At 53.9% G+C, this 18322-nt stretch overlaps 1 protein-coding gene across 6 annotated transcripts in view; it reads right to left on the bottom strand.

Annotated features, from left to right (window-relative positions):
- The window catches only part of FAM120B (family with sequence similarity 120B), a 97340-nt gene that overhangs the window by 30955 nt on the left and 48063 nt on the right, over positions 1-18322 (bottom strand). For 2 of the 6 annotated variants that reach the window (XM_027552121.1, XM_027552119.1), the window contains exon 7: positions 165-216. In XM_027552121.1, the coding sequence (XP_027407922.1) occupies positions 165-216 (52 nt within the window). Of the gene's footprint in view, positions 1-23; positions 74-164; positions 217-1150; positions 1306-7217; positions 7311-9753; positions 9863-11191; positions 11399-18322 lie in introns of those variants that run through there. The other 4 variants (XR_003512732.1, XM_027552116.1, XM_027552118.1 and 1 more) reach the window with 4 other exon arrangements.

Raw genomic sequence — 18322 nt, 5'->3', positions numbered from 1 at the left:
GAGAAAGCAAACTTACCTTGAAACCAAGTTGGGAGGTTTTAACATCTGAATTCTTTTAAAAGTTTGGTACTTGCTATGAAAAGATTTATGGTATAAAGACAGATGTTTTACTCCAATCTTTGATAGAACTGATTTATTCTGAAGATGTTAAGTGGTGGACTTACCCAGAAGATGATTAATATCTTCTCCACTGGTCAGGCTCATACTGTCTACTTCCTGTACCAAACAGATAACAAAACAAAAAATAAGAATTAAATTTCTCTAAAAATCAAACAGAAAAAAATGACACATTTCTAAATATGTACAAAAACAACATCTGAGTTGTATTTGGGCCAGAACTTTATTCTCTTTTTAGCTGTGGCCACCTGTCATTAAAATTTTGTTCCATAATTATTCATTAAAGTAGGAAGCAATTAATTAAGAGGCAGTCCTGTTGGTGGAAGGAAGCACTGTCAGAATTGCTCCCCTCAACTCCAGGGCCACCGTCTGCACGGCGTCTACATGGCCACTGCTGCCAGGGATGTTTGCAAATGGCCCTTCCCGTGCAGATGGCGCCTGGGATGTTCTGCCAAGAGCAGGAAAGTGCCAGGGTGGCTCCCTCTGCAGCAGAGCCCAAGGCTTCCCCATCCCTGCCCTCGGGGCTGCTGCCCACTTTCTGGCATCCCTAGGGTCAGAAAAGAACCATTCTACAAGTAAAACAGGTGATGGCTTTCCACATTTAAAACGTAACACTTTTCCAGCAAAAGTGATGGGCAGCCTCGTCACCTGCACCCCCCAGGAGGGTGACAAGAAGGGGTCACAGCAGTGGCCAGAATGAGGTTTCCAGGCAGCGTCCTTGTTATCACAGATGATCAGAGGCAGCTTTACAACAGCTCAGGCCTCCTAGGAATCACCACTGAGAAGTGAAAATCTGAAGAAATCACAGGCAAATTTGTAGCTACCAGCTGTGGAATTTAACACATCATTTCTCACCAACTGCATGAAGAGGTTAAACGTTCTCACTTTAGCTCCTGGCCAGCATTTTAAAAGTTCCGAAAGCTTTGATGTTCACCCCTTGGTGAATAGAGGTTCACACCTCTGCTGGTCCCAGGTCCCCACCCTTGTCTCATTGGCTCCCAGCCCAGAAAGGCTCCCAGCCCTCAGTTCTCACCTCTCTGCCCGGCCCAAATGGAGCGGCTCACCTCTCATCAGGTCAGGGGGCCTAGGAGCAGCCATGGGAAACCTGCTTGTTAACTCTGTCCTGAAAATAGTGACAACTTTCTGCTTGGACTGCTTGAGTATCTCCAAAAAATACTATAAAAGGGGCTGAAAAGTAGATAGAACACAGCAAAAAAAGTGCTGGCTAAGTAAAGACGACATCATTCAACCACATTAAGAAGGTGAAAAAATGGATTACCTGACCTGAAAAAACATGTTCCTGTTCTAATAAAAGACTTAATGTACACAAGCGTGTGTGTATAAAACATGTTGTGTGTAGAAACATACGTGCACTGCAAACATTTTCTGAGCACCTTCCATATCGGGCAACACGCAAGGACACATGCTCTGCTTGCTTGCATGTGTCTTGTCAGACCTTCCAGTTTCTCCCCCATCCCAACTCCTGAATTCCCACGTCTGATACCAAAGCAGCACTCACCACCTCCCTCTGCCTCCACCCTGAGGCCCCCAGAGTGTGTCTTGTCAGACCTTCCAGTTTCTCCCCCATCCCAACTCCTGAATTCCCAAGTCTGATACCAAAGCAGCACTCACCACCTCCCTCTGCCTCCACCCTGAGGCCCCCAGAGGAGTGTTTCAGCCCCAAACCCTCTGGCACTGGCACCCCTGGACTTTGGTGGGACTCCTGCAGCCCCCACAGAGCAGGGGTTTCCTCAGAGGCCACCTGGCAACTGTCTGCCCTGAGCCTAAAGGGAAAGCACCCCAGGGTGGCAGACCAGCGCGGGAACCACTGGCACCTGACCTCCGGCCTCGCTTGCAGAGCTGATGGTCCCTTAGGTCCACAAGTCGACCTGGATCCTGCGATCTACAGGAGGTTCGGCAGTGGGACCCGCCGGGCCCAGAGCTCAGGTCACCAGTGGAGCAGAAGGACTGGGGAGACAGCACATTCCCCCCAGGGCCTCTGCTCTACCAATGTGCTTGATGCCCGCGAGCGGGCTGGACAACTCACCAGACACACAGGCCTTGCTGGCATGCGTCCTCGAACCCTCTCGTCAGCCCGAAGTGGTGGCGGCCCTGGCCTTGTGCTCTGGCAGGTGACACCTCCTTCCCTGGCCTCCCAGACCTACCCTTTCCCAGAACCTCAGACCCTGCCAAACCGATGGGGAGATCGCCAGGCACCAGCTGCCTGCCTGTCCTCTAGTCCAGGCCCAGGGGGACACAAGGCCCTCAGCACGATCTGCTCACTCTCTGACTTGCATCATCAACAGCATTCAGTCTGACCTCAGCCTCCACGGGGCCCCGTCCATACAAGCAGGACATGGTACATGGGCAGCCCCTGGAGCTGCTCCCCAAGGAGCCTGCCGTCCAGTTAACGAGGGCACCGAGAGAAGACCCCTGCGGTCCAGTTACGAGGGCACCGAGAGAAGACCCCTGCCGTTCAGTTACGAGGGCTCCTAGAGAAGACCACTGCCGTCCAGTTACGAGGGCTCCTAGAGAAGACCGCTGCCGTCCAGTTACGAGGGCTCCTGGAGAAGACCCCAGCCGTCCAGTTACGAGGGCTCCTGGAGAAGACCCCTGCCATCCAGTTACGAGGGCTCCTGGAGAAGACCCCTGCCACCTAGTTACGAGGGCTCCAAGAGAAGACCCGGGTGGTCTAGTTGCGAGGGCTCTTAGAGAAGACCCCTGCCGTCTAGTTATGAAGGCTCTCAGGAGAAGACCCCTGCCCAGGGAGCCAGGGCTGACGTGAGTGAGGGTCTGCTCTTCCACCCTAAGGAAGTCTCTGTTTCCTAATTTGCATGAGGAGAGATTCCTAGACACCACTGTCTGCCAACAGAATCTGAAGATCTGTTTACTGTAGATCCAAGGAAAACAGTTCCTCCTTCGATGTTAACATGCCCCTGACAGCTCTGCCATCACAGGGAAGTAAGGAGGAAGCCAATATTCACACCTTTGCTTCCCTGGCCAGTGACCAGAGGAAATACTGACCAGGCCGAGGGCAAGGGCCTGGGAAGGGCTTGGTGTTTAAGCGATGGCTTCTGGGCACACGCTCAATGATGGCTGAAACCACACAGGCCAAACCTGCAGTCAGCGTGCTTTGTTTCCTTGCTTTACTTCATGATTAAAAAACAGCTTTGCTGCTGCTGCTGCTAAGTTGCTTCAGTCATGTCTGACTCTGTGCGACCCCACAGACAGCAGCCCACCAGGCTCCCCTGTCCCTGGGACTCTCCAGGCAAGAACACCGGAGTGGGTTGCCATTTCCCTCTCCAATGCATGAAAGTGAAAAGCGAAAAGCTTTAACTGAGGTATGGTAGACTTTGCTTTTTAACAGGAAAAAACTCTAATAGGACAGGTCAATGTAAAAACATTAAGAGAAACTGTAGATTCAATGCAGGAGAAGAGCAAGATCAAGAAGAGACCATTGTGACCCATGGAGGCCCAGGATATCAGTCTCTTCCCTCCAGGTCAGAGGTCAGGGAGAGCCCTGGGGGTGCTGCCTTTGTAGAACTCCAGGCAGCCTCTACTTGTCTGGACCCGAGTGAAGTAAGAAAAGAAAGGCTGTAGTGTGTACTGTTCTACAGACTTCAAATTCAAGGCCCACCAGGTCCAAGTCCCCCGGCGCAGGCAGTGCAAGGCCTGCTCCTGACGGCGTGTCCCCAGGACATGGCCCGTCCCCTGCACTCACCCCGCAGGCTTGCTGTCCCGCCGCAAAACAGCAGCAGCAGAGACCTTGGGGCTTGGAGCAGAAGGGCCCCAGGGCACCAGGCTGACGCCCGTGAGGAGGCCCAGGGAGGCGCAGGAGTGGGCTGAGGGGAGGCCTGTCAGTGGGCTGCTGGGGTCGGCCACATGCGCCCCCAGGCACTGCTGGTCCCAGGGTGTGTGCCCCCTGCGGTCATGGCCTTGCCCACCTGTGCCCGGCTCGGCCTGCCGCCTCCCCACGGGGCTCTCCCGAAGCCCGAGCCAAGGAGCAAGGAAGGCGGCTGTTCTCACCTACTCGATGGGAGCTCGACCGGGAGATGGCCAGGCAGGCGCTCTGGGTGGCTTTCCCTCCGCGTGCGAAGCTGGGGCGCGGGCTCTGGAGGAGGGCCAAGCTGGCCGGGTCAGGTCGGGCAGCGGAACGACCGTGGCCCCTCCACGCTCCGCTGGGCCTGGCTCTGGGCATCAGCATCTCACTGGTACAGGGATGGGGCTCGGCACCGCCACTGCTCCCAGCCCATGGCACACCCCGAGGCCCCCGGGCCAGCACAGAGGCCAGGTCCAGTGAGGACCGCATCGCCTCCCCGCGCTGTGCCACGGGCTCCAGGCATGACTGACCGGCGCCTCTCCCGCATTTGCCTGGGCACCACAGTGGGAGCAGCTGCTGCGGCTCCTGCTCCAGGCCGTGGCCCTGCCCCAGCCCCTCTCCTCAGAGTCCCTCTCCTCGTCAGACCCCCTCTCCTCATCAGACCCCCTCTCCTCCTCAGAGCCCATCTCCTCAGAGTTCCTCTCCTCACAGCCCCTCTCTTCAGAGCCCCTCTCCTCCTCAGAGCCCATCTCCTCAGAGCCCCTCTCCTCCTCACAGCCCCTCTCCTCCTCAGAGCCCCTCTCCTCCTCAGAGCCACTCTCCTCAGAGTTCCTCTCCTCACAGCCCCTCTCTTCAGAGCCCCTCTCCTCCTCACAGCCCCTCTCCCCCTCAGAGCCCCTCTCCTCCTCAGAGCCACTCTCCTCAGAGTTCCTCTCCTCACAGCCCCTCTCTTCAGAGCCCCTCTCCTCCTCACAGCCCCTCTCCCCCTCAGAGCCCCTCTCTTCAGAGCCACTCTCCTCAGAGTTCCTCTCCTCACAGCCCCTCTCCCCCTCAGAGCCCCTCTCTTCAGAGCCACTCTCCTCAGAGTTCCTCTCCTCACAGCCCCTCTCTTCAGAGCCCCTCTCCTCCTCACAGCCTCTCCTCCTCACAGCCCCTCTCCTCCTCACAGGCCCTCTCCTCAGAGTCCCTCTCCTCAGAGTTCCTCTCCTCACAGCCCCTCTCTTCAGAGCCCCTCTCCTCCTCAGAGCCCATCTCCTCCTCACAGACCCTCTCCTCCTCACAGACCCTCTCCTCACAGCCTGTCTCCTCAGAGCTGCGTAAGGTGCCGGAGGCCAGGGTGAGCCCTGCCTTTCTCCTTCTGGGCCTACACGTCTCCAGGTCCCTCTTTCCCTCAGAAACCCCTTCCCCGGACTTCCCTGCTGGTCCAGCAGTTAAGAATCTGCCCACCAATCCAGGGACGTGGGTTCGACCCCTAGTGTGGGAAAACCCTACGAGCTGCAGGGCAGCTGAGCCCGTGAGCCGCAACTAGAGAAAGCCCTCGCTCAGTGATGGTGAAATCTGCCCACCAATCCAGGGACGTGGGTTCGACCCCTAGTGTGGGAAGACCCTACGAGCTGCAGGGCAGCTGAGCCCGTGAGCCGCAACTAGAGAAAGCCCTCGCTCAGTGATGGTGACCTAATGAAGCCAAAAATAGATCAATAAAATTCAAAACCAAAACCACCTTGCCCTGGCTTCTCTGAGGAGGGCCGTCGTTCTTAAAGTTACCAGCAGAGATTCTCCACGCACCACTGCCCAACTGGGGGCCGTGTCCCTACACACCGTCCGTGTGAGGACAGACGGGGACCCCCTTCCACCCCCACCCCCGTGTCAGAGGGACTTGCCCTCAACTGTGAGTCCACAGCACTGGGGTGCCCCTCTGACTCCAGGGTTGACACAGACCTGCCTACATGTGGGAGCCCTGCCTGTGGTCTAGTCGTCAACCTTAGCCCCTTCTCAACTGGAAATCCTCTCAGACACACTTGGAACCGTGGAAAAGCTGGTATTTCCCTATTCTCGGTAACACTGCACTACGTAACTGTCCAGACCACTTGGCTGGCACTGGGGAAGGGAACCTGTGCTTGCCCCAGACGGCGGCTCCTAAGGGGTGGGCACCACTGACTGCTCAGCCAGCCTGCCTGGAGGCCTCGGGGGGCACTGGGAGGCGTGACTGGGGAGCAGAGGCTGAAGGGGAAGCAGGGTCAAAGGAACAGCTGCAGCACCTGTGACTAACTGTGGGGGTTTCTCTCTCCTCCAGGGGTGGGGCCTCATGGAACCCTACTGTGGACCCCAAATATCCGCTAAGTGTGCAGATCCTTCAAGAACCAGCAGGAGGAACGCAGCCCTCACAGGCCACCCGTGGGACCAGGGTCGTGCTGCCGTGATGACTGGCAGCAGTCACACACAGCAACGAGAGGCCGGTGCACGGCACACATCTCAAAGGTCGCAAAAGTAACAGGAAAATTACAGGTGTTTGCATTTGGAAAGGTAAAACTAGAAATCTTAGGTAATTCAAAAGTCTATTACAGTTTGGCTCTCAAAACTGCAGAGAATCTGAATTTAAATACTGATATGAGTTTTTCAGTGTATTTAAAGTGTAAATTACTATATACGAAATTTATCCTCCTGTTTTAAACCAGGCGTCTGCATCACACATGCAGGAAAAGACTCACCCTGCTTCCCAGGTCACATTCTGAGGCTCCTGGGTTCCTCACAAGATGTAAGGAAATGCTGATACTGGCAGAATGCTACTTTCTGCGTTATTTCATTAGAAGGATGTACGTGTATATAGGGGCTTCCCGGGTAGTGCTAGTGGTAGAGAACCCATCTGCCGATGCAGGCGGCTCAGGTTCCATCCCTGGGTCGGGAAGATCCCCAGGAGGAGGACACGGCAGCTCATTCCAGTATTCCTGCTGGAGAGCCCCATGGACAGAGGAGCCTGGGGGACTACAGTCCACGGGGTCACAGAGAGTCAGACACGACTGAGTGACTTAGCACGCACGCACGTGCGTATGTAACCTTCACAGGAGCTTTCGAGTAAATTACAAAACTGGGTCTTGGGCAGCTGAACGAATTAACAGAAGATGAATCAGGCGGCAGGCTGGCGCCCAGCATGGTGACTGCCTCTGCACTTGAGCAGGCGGGGCTCCCAGGCCTGTGTATTTTCCTGCTCACTCGCTTGCAAACATACAACCTACTCTCAAGCAGCCACGAGGCAGGCCTAGAACGCCCTTGGGCCTCTTACCTGGCCCCTGGTCCCTCCAGTGCTGTCCGTGGCCAGACCGGCTGTACCCGGAGCTTGTCCCGTGGGAGCTGGATCCCTGTCGGCCCCACCGCCCTGTGGGGACACGCGACGGCATGTCAGCAGCTACACGCGCCTAACCCCCGTGGCAGTTGTTCTTAGGAGTGAGCAAGGTGGCCCTGGGCTGGTAGCTTTCAAACTCCTGGCGTACCTTCCGTCAGAGGGAAAGCCCATGAAAGATGCAGGCTCTGGGGCCGGCCTGGGTGCCCAGGAGAGTCTGTGCTGGTGATGAGCAGGGTGCTCTGTTAGGTGCCTCCAGGCAGGGCTTCCTCCGTCAGCTGCCCTGGGCAGTGGACCAGACGCTGCTGTGCCCGGAGTTAGAAGCCCAGGCCCGCAATGCTGGCCACCAGCCCGTGGGCTCTGGGACACAGCAGGCCTGAGCAGGCTGCCCTCTCCCAGCTCTTCATGAGCTTCATCAGCACGTAAGCCACCCATCCTCAATTCCTCTCCTAAAGCCCTAAAACCTGCTGCCCTCTGCTTGACTCTACTGGAACGCAGCACTAGCAACTCGAAGTACAAATTTAAATGTGATTTTAAATAGTATCTTGGTACTTCCTGCTGCTCTATAAAGAAAGGAGGCTGAGCCTGCCCAGTACTGGCCTCAAGGTGAACCAGTGCTCGGTGGACACAGGCGGGCGACTCCTCGCTGGCCCAGCACCGTGACCACTGCCCTCCAAACGCACTCTGACCTGGGTGCTGCCTGGAAGGTACCAGGACAAGTGTCCCTGGCACAGCCCTGTCCAGGAGGAGGCAGCGTTTGGTACAGGTAACCGAGGATGCGGGGCTGGGTTCAAGGGGCCAAGTTCTGCCGCCAAGAACCTGCGTGGTGTTGGTGGGTCACTGGGGCACAGAGGACTGAACCGAAGAACCTCAGGCTGTTAACAGTTTCCTCCATAACCTGGGATAACACGACAGGCCCGCCCCAGGCTGCCATCTGTACGGACACTTCACCAGAGAGCAGTCACAGTTTCCTGTCCCTACTAGGAGCCACTGGACGGCAGCTTTAAGCACACACCTGACATGTGGGCGACCACAGGCCTTAAACAAAACCTGTCCCACACGTGGGCCTCCTGGGCCCGAGCACCCAACTCTGACGTGCAGCAAGAGGTTCAGGAGTTCGCCTCCCAGCAACCACCGTGGCTGAAGCAGGCTGCATCCTGCCGTCTGCATGTCTGTAGCCAGCCCGCCCCTGCTCTGCGGACAACTGCACCACTGATGGGAATCCTGGGCCAGAGCTCGCGGGACACATGGTCTGAGTGACGCGGCCAAGAGATGCAGGGAACAGGTGATGCAGAGAGAACGTTGCCTATTTACTTTGCAAGGAATCAACTTCTGCTTTGCTCCAGGCGGCAGGAGAAAGGTCAGGGACGGCGAGAGGGTGAGGCCAGGGGGGTCTGTCCCACAGGAGCCAGGAGGGACTGAAGCCACTGCACACGGCGCTGATGGGCAGGAGCTGGACACCACCCCGGGGCCTTACTGACCTCAGGGCACAACGTCTCTCGGAGCGAAACGTGCAAGGCTGGTGTGAGAACCAGGACAGTCTTGGGGTAGGGATTTGGGGTAATTCTCTTATTCTGTCACCATAGCACCAGGACTGCTACAGTGACAGTTACAGATCCTACCCAAATGAGGACATGGGAACATGATTAAACTGAACTCATTAACACAACAAGGTACTGAACAAGATGCCCAGCTTCACTGATAAAGAAGCACCCAGTGAAGGAGATAGGCTTTTTCACCTATCAAATTACTGAGAAAAGCAAATGTAAGCGATGTCAAGGATGCACTCAACGGAAACTCTTAATCCTGCTGGTGAAGGTGTGCAGGGACCATGTGCTTTTAGAAAACAAGGTGGCAACGTTAATCTAAAATCTGATGATGTCTGGATCTGTAATTCTGTGAACAAGGAACTCTACCCTAAGGAAACACACATACACAAAACCATCATGCGTAAAAAGAAAACCGGAAGCTTGAGGCAGGGAAGCTATCAGGCAAACGCCACACATGCAGAGGTGGGGATTCTGTTGAGAGGAGCCTGAGCACTGTGACTGTGCTGGAAGGCAAGTGCCCAGGAAGAGAGGCCACACACCGAGCACACTCACAGTGAGACAAACACAAAGACACTGTCAACAGCAAACATCTGTTATCTTCAGGGGCAGATATAAAGGTTGTTTCGGTTTCAGTGTAATTAAAACAACCCTTTTTAGTTATGTTCTTTATATTCTGAGTTCTTCTCATATCATGAGAAAAAATAAACCCAAACCTTTGTCAAATAAAGACCCATCAACCCAGTGGCGCGCACTCTAGGGCCTCCTGGAGAGCAGGCGAAGCCCCAGGGCAGGGCCCTCAGCCCTCTGCACACGCGGCCTCTGCAGACTCTCTCCTGCGGGGCCAGAACCTAACCACTCAGCAGCACGTGAGCTTCCTCCCACTGCGCCAGCCTCTGAGCTGCACGCAGGGCCAAGGGGCCAGGACCCACCTGCGTGGTGTGGACGCCAGTGCCGCCTGCTGACGATTGGTCTGCTCTCCTTCCCACAGGCCTTGCACACGACCGACTTCAGGGTGTGGAATCTGGTGACGTGGGACCTCTGCAAACAGATGAGTCGGCAGAGCAGTGTCAGACACAGCAGGCGCTCGGGAGACACAGCAACGGGGAGGGCAGCGCCTGCCCGCCATGCTACAGCCGGCAGGAGTCCCAGAAGCTGGTCCTCACCCGCGCGACCTGCTAGGAGCAGCAGCACACCTATGTCTGCAGTGAGACAAGTGTCTGCAGAAGGGCCTCAGGCCTGCGGGGGTGTCTACACCCTACCACCGACTGCACTGAGGACCCCCCTGCTGGCGACGTCATCACTTCAGTCCCCACTGGATCCAAGACAGCGGGCAGACAGAGCGATTCCGCTGACAGTGCAGGGATGGGCAACCTTCCCAGCCGCCTCTGGGCGGCTGCATGCTCACCCGTCTGTAGGCAGCTTTCATGGAGCAGAAAGTGTAGCCCTTGACCGTCTGCACTGGCTCCAGATGTGAGATGGGTCTGCGGGGGTGATGTGCAGGCAGTGGCATGAGCCTGGCCTACTGTTACTTTCACTGATTCGGTACTAAAGCCGCAGTCATGGGACATTTTTGCCAGTACTCTGCTTTTGCTGGATGTACCTGATTTTGGCTGCTTCTAAATTCTGAACACTTACAGTCCTGTGACACCCTGAATTGTCTCTGCGTGAAACAGTGATGCCAACACATTAACATTTTCTGTCTGATGCATAAGGCGTGGAATGCCACCCGGTCACTGACCGGTCAGCTCTCGCCCATCACAGTAGCTCTCGCCCATCACAGTAGCTCTCGCCCACCACAGGGTACCATGGGTACTGACACTTGTTTCAAACGAGCCGGGCTATAGCTTGACTTGGAAATCTTCCAGGAACCACGCAGCAACTGTACTTACAGAGCTAGGGTGGTGGCGAGCAGCCCCACTAAACTGCTGGCCTTAAAGGAACACATCACCACCACGCCGACTGAATCGCCCTGACACCTGCACTGGGAGGTCTGCAGGGAGTGCACACTCTTCATTCAAATGGGGAAAAGGAGAAAAGGTGCTCGGAAATATAAAATGTGTAAGACGGTGGGATGCCGCTCACCCGCCTCCACACAATCTCAGGGAAGCTCACGATGTGATCCTCAGGCCAGGGGCACAGGCTGTCCAGGGCAGCCGCCAGCAACCTTGCTGATTTCTGGGTGAGTTTCAGAACTCCTCAGTGCGGGTTTCTGGGGTCTCCTTCAGGGTCACCCCTGAAGGAGTGACTGTGAGGACAGTGCTGCTGACTCGTGACCTCCAGCCAAGGACCCTAAATTTTCACGATGCATTTGAACGACTGACTTCAAACCTACTACCTTCTCTAATGTGAAGAGGACTGTGGACTCACGTTCTGCTCCACGAGCACCTCTGCAGTGTACCCTTTCTCAGACTGCAGGTACTTCTGATGAAACAGCTTCCCGTCGAACAGGTGCCAGGGCATGAAGTCAGCCATCTCCCAGGGGGAGCCGCAGGCACCATTGACCAGCACCAGGGTGGTGAGACCACGCACCAGGAGGGTGGCCAGCTGCACAGCTCTGGGGTCGATGTGGTCGAGCTGCAGAGGCAAATGTGGGGAGAAGGTGAGGAGGCAGCCCTCACACGGGGAACCAGAGCTCCCCCAACATGGCTGGCGGCTCACACAGGGAACCAGAGCTCCCCCAACATGGCTGGTGGCTCACACGGGGACCAGAGCTCCCCCAACACGGCTGGCAGCTCACACGGGGACCAGAGCTCCCCAACATGGCTGGTGGCTCACACGGGGAACCAGAGCTCCCCCAACACGACTGGTGGCTCAGGCCCCGCGCCCACAAGGCCAGGACCAGCTCTCCACACAGATGCCCTCGGGGCAGCAAAGCTCCATTCTGCCAGGAAGGTGAATGGATCGCAGCCTTGGGCCCACCAGGAAAATTTCTTTAAAAGCAAAGGCAGGAACTTCCCTGGTGGTACAGAGTCTGCCTGCCAATGCCAGGAACACGGGTTTGATTCCTGGTCAGGGAGAGTCCACATACTGCAGAAAACTGAGCCCACACTCTATAGCCCAGGTTCCGCAGTAGGAAAAGCCACCACTGTTAAGAGCCCGCACACGCAACAAAGAGCAGCCCCTCACCACGAATGAAGGAGACCTGTGCATAGCAATAAAGACCCAACACTGCCAAAAATAAACACAAAAAGAAAACCAACTTTGCAAGGGAAAAAAGAAAATAAAAAGGAAAGGCGGAGAGGCCAAGACAGGGTCATTCTGGACACTGATGAGTCACTGAGTTCTAACCATGAGCATTACTATAAAATTCCACATAAATGTCTGTCATTTAAGAACAAAATGGCTTATTATTGCACAGGGTTGATGGGCTGGTTCAGTTCACTTGCTCAGTGGTGTCCAACTTTGCAGCCCCATGGACTGCAGCACGCCAGGCCTCCCTGTCCATCACCAACTCCCGGAGTTTACTCAAACTCATGTGCATTGAGTCAGTGAAGACATCCAACCATCTCATCCTGTGTCATCCCCTTCTGCCTTCCATCTTTCCCAGCATCAGGGTCTTTTCTAGTGAGTCAGTTTTTCGCATCAGGTGGCCCAAAGTATTGGAGTTTCAGCTTCAGCATCAGTCCTTCCAATGAATATTCAGGACTGATGTCCTTTAGGATGGACTGGTTGGATCTCCTTGTAGGCCAAGGGACTCTCAAGAGTCTTCTCCAACATCACAGTTCAAAAGCATCAATTCTTCCGCACTCAGCTTTCTTTACAATCCAACTCTCACATCCATACATGACTACTGGAAAAACCAAAGCTTTGACTAGACCGACCTTTGTTGGCAAAGATGGGCTGATAGTTCTTACAAATTAACATCACACCCATACAAAATTTTTATTTTGTTGTCAAACCTCCTTCCTGTTCTTGGACACTGTGGGGGCTCCATATGGTAGGAACAGGCAGAGATATCGTTTGCCTCAGTCGCTCATGTTTTTGGCATTTGTGGTCTGTGCTGGCCATAAACAGTGAACTGACCACAAGCAAGTGTCCACAGGATTTTATTAAGGGAAGTTCCACTCAGTCTGTCAGCATCAGGTGGATCTGTATTGCTCAAAGTTAATAGTAGCGATTTTCAACATCCTTACGCACCTGACATAGTTCACAAAACTGAAATAAACCAGGAAAAGGACCGCAGTTTCATCCCTTTTCTAAGTCGTGTTTCATTTCCCTGCTGACAGAAACGTGGTCGCAACCCCTCAGTGGATCGGGGTCTCACCAGGCTACTGAGCTCTCGCTGCCATCAGCATTTTGCCCCCACTGCCTATTTCCAGCCATGGAGCCCTGCCCTGTGTGCCCACACACGGTACTGTCCGTATCAAAAGGCACTGCCCAGGCCAGCGGCGGGGCCCCAGGTGGGACTTGAATTTAAGTGCAGTAAGGTTAATTGCTCTCTCAGATGCCCCAGCCACTTCAAGTGTTCAGAAGCCTGCCTGACCCTGTGGGACGGCTATGATCTCGGGCCCTACTCTCCACCTCCTTCACCCCCTGCAGTGCCCGGCCCCGAGGCAGCACTGTGGGCCGTGTGAAGGGGGCAGCTCAGCCCCAGGTCAGCACACTCAAGGCTACTCAAGGTCCGCTGAACCAATGCAGATGTTACGTACTTACTGAGGGCTGGTGTCAGGGGCCGGCGTGAGGCACTCCGCCCATGGCAAAGGTCATGAGGAAGGAGGCTTAACATACGCAAAGGCGGGATCGAGCCTCAGGAGTCCCCCTGGAAATTCTCGAGCATCAACCTCCATAACCAGAGCCTGCCTACTTTACTACTTTGTGCTCTCCCCTACACCTCTGACTTTATGGGGGGCTGTTTCCCACGACCTCTTTCAGAGAAGGAGTTAACTTAGAGCTTCAGTTAATAATAATTCCTGGGCATGACAAGAGTGTTTCAACCTACAAACTCCTCTGAAGGTTCTCTAGCCTGCCTGACAGGCTTGTCCGGCCACATGTGATTGCTCACAGCCTCCCAACCGTGAGAGGCACGAGATGCTTTAAACCTTCTAAAAACAGGTTCCTTAGAAAAGTTAGAAAACTATTAGTATAAGTATAATGGGCTGATTAGAAATTGTATTGGTGAAGGGTTTTTCATTTGTTGAGCCAATGTTTGTTGCTAAGTCTCCACATCCCCTGCCCTTACACACATTAATGAATATATAGAAGAAATAAGTATTAACTTTTGATATTAATCATGTTAGACCTTAAGCTAAGTAAATTCTTTCCTTAACTAAAACCCACTACACCCTCACCCTATAGGAATGTAACTTTATTTGGGTGGCGTCTGTTTTAAGAATAATCACCCTTGGAGAAAAAAGTGTTCTGGTTGACTGACCACTGTCACAAGGAGAGGGTCATAAATTGTCAGCAGGCCCCCCTGGCCAGAAGATGATGTAACACCCCTAAGACCTCTGTATACATTTGTATGAAGCACCTGACTTTAATAAAAGTCAGGACTGCTGTCCCCACGTGACTTTTGTATAACATCTCAGTGTATAAAAACAGACTCTGGAAAATAAAGAATTGGGATCAGTTCCTCGAAATACTGGTCTCCCCATGTCGCGCTCTCTCTCACTCTGGCTGAGTCTCCATCTGGAGCGCGGAACCCGCCATGCTTACTAATTATGCCTGGGCTTCTAAGATCCGACCGGGGAGGCCTCAGTGCCTCCTCTCCTTCGGGAGAACGGAAGGACGCCTGCGGCCTACGTAAGTGGTGCAAGCTTCCTGTCTTGAAGTTTTATTGGTCTCCCGCGTAAACCAAGCTACTCAGCCTCTTTTCTCCACTGAATTTTCCTACTGAGCTATCCTCATTCTATTACTCTTTATATCTTTGATGAATATTTAAATAGTCGCTGAAGCCGTCTCCCCTTCGAATATCCTGGATCAGCCGGGGCTGGACCCCGGCAGGCTGGGGGCAATTCTCTCATGAAGTAGGTTTTCCTGTAAGAGAATCAATTTCTTCATTTCTTATACACTTCTCTGTTGCTTTTAAAGTAAAATTTAATAGAAGTAAACCACCTCCCGAAACAGAGATCCTCTGCAGACCATCTGAATTTTCAAACAAACCAGGCGACAAGCACCTGGGCCACAAAGCAAGTGGCATTAGCGCCACGGAAGCTGCCAGTCACCCCGTGGCCCGAGGGTGGTGCTACCCGACGACTCAGGTGTGGACAGGCCCGCTCGCCAGCGAGTGACAGACGAACTACACAGCAGGCTCGGGCTTCTCGGGGCTGAAGCTGGGGCGTGTCTGGTTGTTCACCCTCCGCGCTGTTACACACCAAGTGTGCAGTGCTGGGGTTTCTACACTGTTCACCCTCCGGGCTGTTATACACCATTGTGTGCAGTGCTGGGGTTTCTACATTGCTCACCCTCCGGGCTGTTATACACCACTGTGTGCAGTGCTGGGGTTTCTACACTGCTCACCCTCCGGGCTGTTATACACCACTGTGTGCAGTGCTGGGGTTTCTACACTGCTCACCCTCCGGGCTGTTATACACCACTGTGTGCAGTGCTGGGGTTTCTACACTGCTCACCCTCCGGGCTGTTATACACCATTGTGTGCAGTGCTGGGGTTTCTACACTGCTCACCCTCCGGGCTGTTATACACCATTGTGTGCAGTGCTGGGGTTTCTACACTGTTCACCCTCTGCGCTGTTATACACCATTGTGTGCAGTGCTGGGGTTTCTACACTGCTCACCCTGGGCGCTGTTCTATGCCGCTGCATGCAGCGCTGGCTGGGGCACTCTTAGCATGTAATCACTCTGGAGACAGTGGCACCTTTCAACAGGCAGCCTGTTCTCACCCAGAAGTGCATTCTGTCAGCACAGCTTTACAGCTCTCAGAGTGGGATTCTATCCAACTGCTGCTTCTCCTAAATGTTTCGCTTTTTTCCTTTGATGTTAAGGTAAACACAGCAAATGTGGTGGTCATCCTTACTTGCTTGTTTTTGTAGAATATACTTGAATTATGCGTGTCAACTCTGTACTAGCCCCTGATAATTTGTGTAGTGAGTCTAATTGTTGCTCTGTAGACTTGGATTCCCGTAAACACAATCATACCACCTGTCAATAATGATAGTTTTATTCTATTCTTTCAGTGTAAGGTAAGTTGGTGAAAGAAGGCACCCGTGACTCGCACACAGCACAGTGGAAAAACTTCCACTATTTAACTATAAAGTCTGATTTCTGTTTTAGACACTCTTTCTTAGATTAAGAAAACTCTCTTCTAGTCCTAGTCTGCTGAGACTGTTCACCACAAACAATAACTGAATTCAACCAATACTTTCTGTACAACATGCATGGTGCTAATGAAGGCAATCACAACGGTTTTCAAATGTTAAACTAAGCGTGTATTCAAAAAATAAATACTTGTTTGTGTCAAAAGAGCAGAATGAAAATATGAGGCTTGACGGCCTTTTCTGGCAACTGGGAGAGTCACACAGCAACTCTTCTTCCTGAAAGAACCAGGATGTGGGGACAAGTCAGTGTGGCGGAAGGCTGGCCCTGAATCCAGAGTCAGAGTCACTGGTGAGCATGGGCTAATTTCATGTGGCTAAGGAAAGGCTTCAGCAATAAAATGATAAGAGGATGTGACCCATGTTTCGGAAATAGGAGTTAAGCATGTCTTCATGCTTTGGAATGAAGACAGGGAGGAGCTGATTCCTGAGCACTTCCTGCTGAGGTGACGGCCACAGAAACCAGAAAAACCAGTTCTACTGACAGAGGATGAGATGGTTGGATGGCATCACTGACTCAATGGACGTGAGTCTGAGTGAACTCCGGGAGTTGGTGATGGAAGGGAGGCCTGGCATGCTGCGATTCATGGGGTCGCAGAGAGTCGGACACGACTGAGCGACTGAACTGAACTGCTGCAAAGCCTCAGGGTAAATACTGAGCAGTAAACACGCCACTGTGTGGTGTTTATCACACCTGGGGCTCACTAGCAGTTACGCGTACACTGAAGCTGAAGCAAGTAAGTCAGCCCCTTTAGGCACTGCTTCAGCAGAGCAACTGTCTTAAAAGCAGGTGGAAACCCAGGCAGGGCGAGGAGAGTACTGCAGACATGTCACCACTCACCAGAAAACAAAATAAGGGCACGCTCTTGCATTCCCTGGTCTGAAAGGCCAGCTAGACTTTAGAGGCTCTACACCGAAGTTCTCTGTGGCTGTGGCTGGGCACGACCATCCCACACAAGCCCAAGGAGGCCTGAACCTCACCGGCAGGCACATGAGGAGCAGCGGCTGCTCCCAGCCCTCTGGACTGGACAGGGTCCCACAGCTTCCGAGGGCAGAGGCCACCCAGCCTCCAAGCTCCTCCCCGGGAGGTTTCTCATGTTGTACCTGTCCCTTCTCCTTATACTTTTCACTCTCCAAAGAAAGCTTTTATTTGCTGAAGGACACTGTCTGGCACATGCCCACCTGTCTGTGTGAGTCACACTCAGACCCTCAGATGCTCTGTCCTCAACACGGGACACATGGGCTAGAAAATACTGCTGGCTCGAATCAAACACTGGTATTCTCCTGGAGCCCAGCAACTCCCCAGCTTAGACTTCCAAACTTCCCATCCCTGTCTGGTGCCACCCCCTGCCATGAAACAGGATGTGACATGGTAAGAAAGCGGCGTCCACAGCAGGAGGAGGCGGCCTGAAGCGGTGGGGCCAGTGGCAGGCATCTGAACTCCAGTCACACAGCCATGGCCTAGCACGCGTCCTCAGGACAGGGCGAGTTGTGGTCCAACAGGTAGGTGTGTGAACATGCAGGAGACAGGCTCATCTGTGTGACACGTGACGAGCGTGTAGGGGAGGAAGACGGGAGCCAGGGGAGCAGAGCCCGCGTCTGTGCCGAGGGCCTGGACATGACGTGGTGGGCACCGAGCCACGTGACTGTGAGTAGAGAGTAACTCGCCCACGTCTGTCTGACACACGAGCCTGTGAGAACACGGCAGGGCAAACGTGCCAGCCAGCTCACTGCAGGAGTGCCCCACAGTGGGTACTTTAAAAATAGCTGTTGGGTTCACATGTAAATAATTGACATGTGAAGGCTGTGTGGGGAAATCTACCATCTTCTGATCTGTCTCAGAGGAAAAAAGAAATCAGATCGAGGTTTGGTTTAACAAGGAGCCCAGCAGGAGCACATCCAGAAGTCTCTTCCTCCTCACAAGGCGCCAGGGCAGGGCTGGGCCTGGCGAGCACGGCGCCTCCATGAAGGGCCGACGCTGTGATGAGAACTCCGAGGCCTGGGCGGGCAAGCACTTGTTACGCGGCTCCTGCCCCCAGCGAGCAAAACAAAAAGCAGCTCTCCTCTGCGCGGTCTGTTCCCATCCAAGGTCACTTTTATGCTTCACCTTTAAGCCAGGGAAATGCAAACTGTGTTGAAATACACTCCTAGAATTTAAATGGATACTTACGAGGAACAAGAGGAGAGGGTAAAATGAAGTAAGAGACACACTGGCAAGGTTTGCCTG

This window comes from Bos indicus x Bos taurus, chromosome 9 (assembly GCF_003369695.1).
Source record: "Bos indicus x Bos taurus breed Angus x Brahman F1 hybrid chromosome 9, Bos_hybrid_MaternalHap_v2.0, whole genome shotgun sequence".
NCBI classification, from domain to species: Eukaryota; Metazoa; Chordata; class Mammalia; order Artiodactyla; family Bovidae; genus Bos; species Bos indicus x Bos taurus.
Note: the sequence above shows the minus strand (reverse complement) of the source record. Positions and strands in the feature narration are given on the sequence as shown.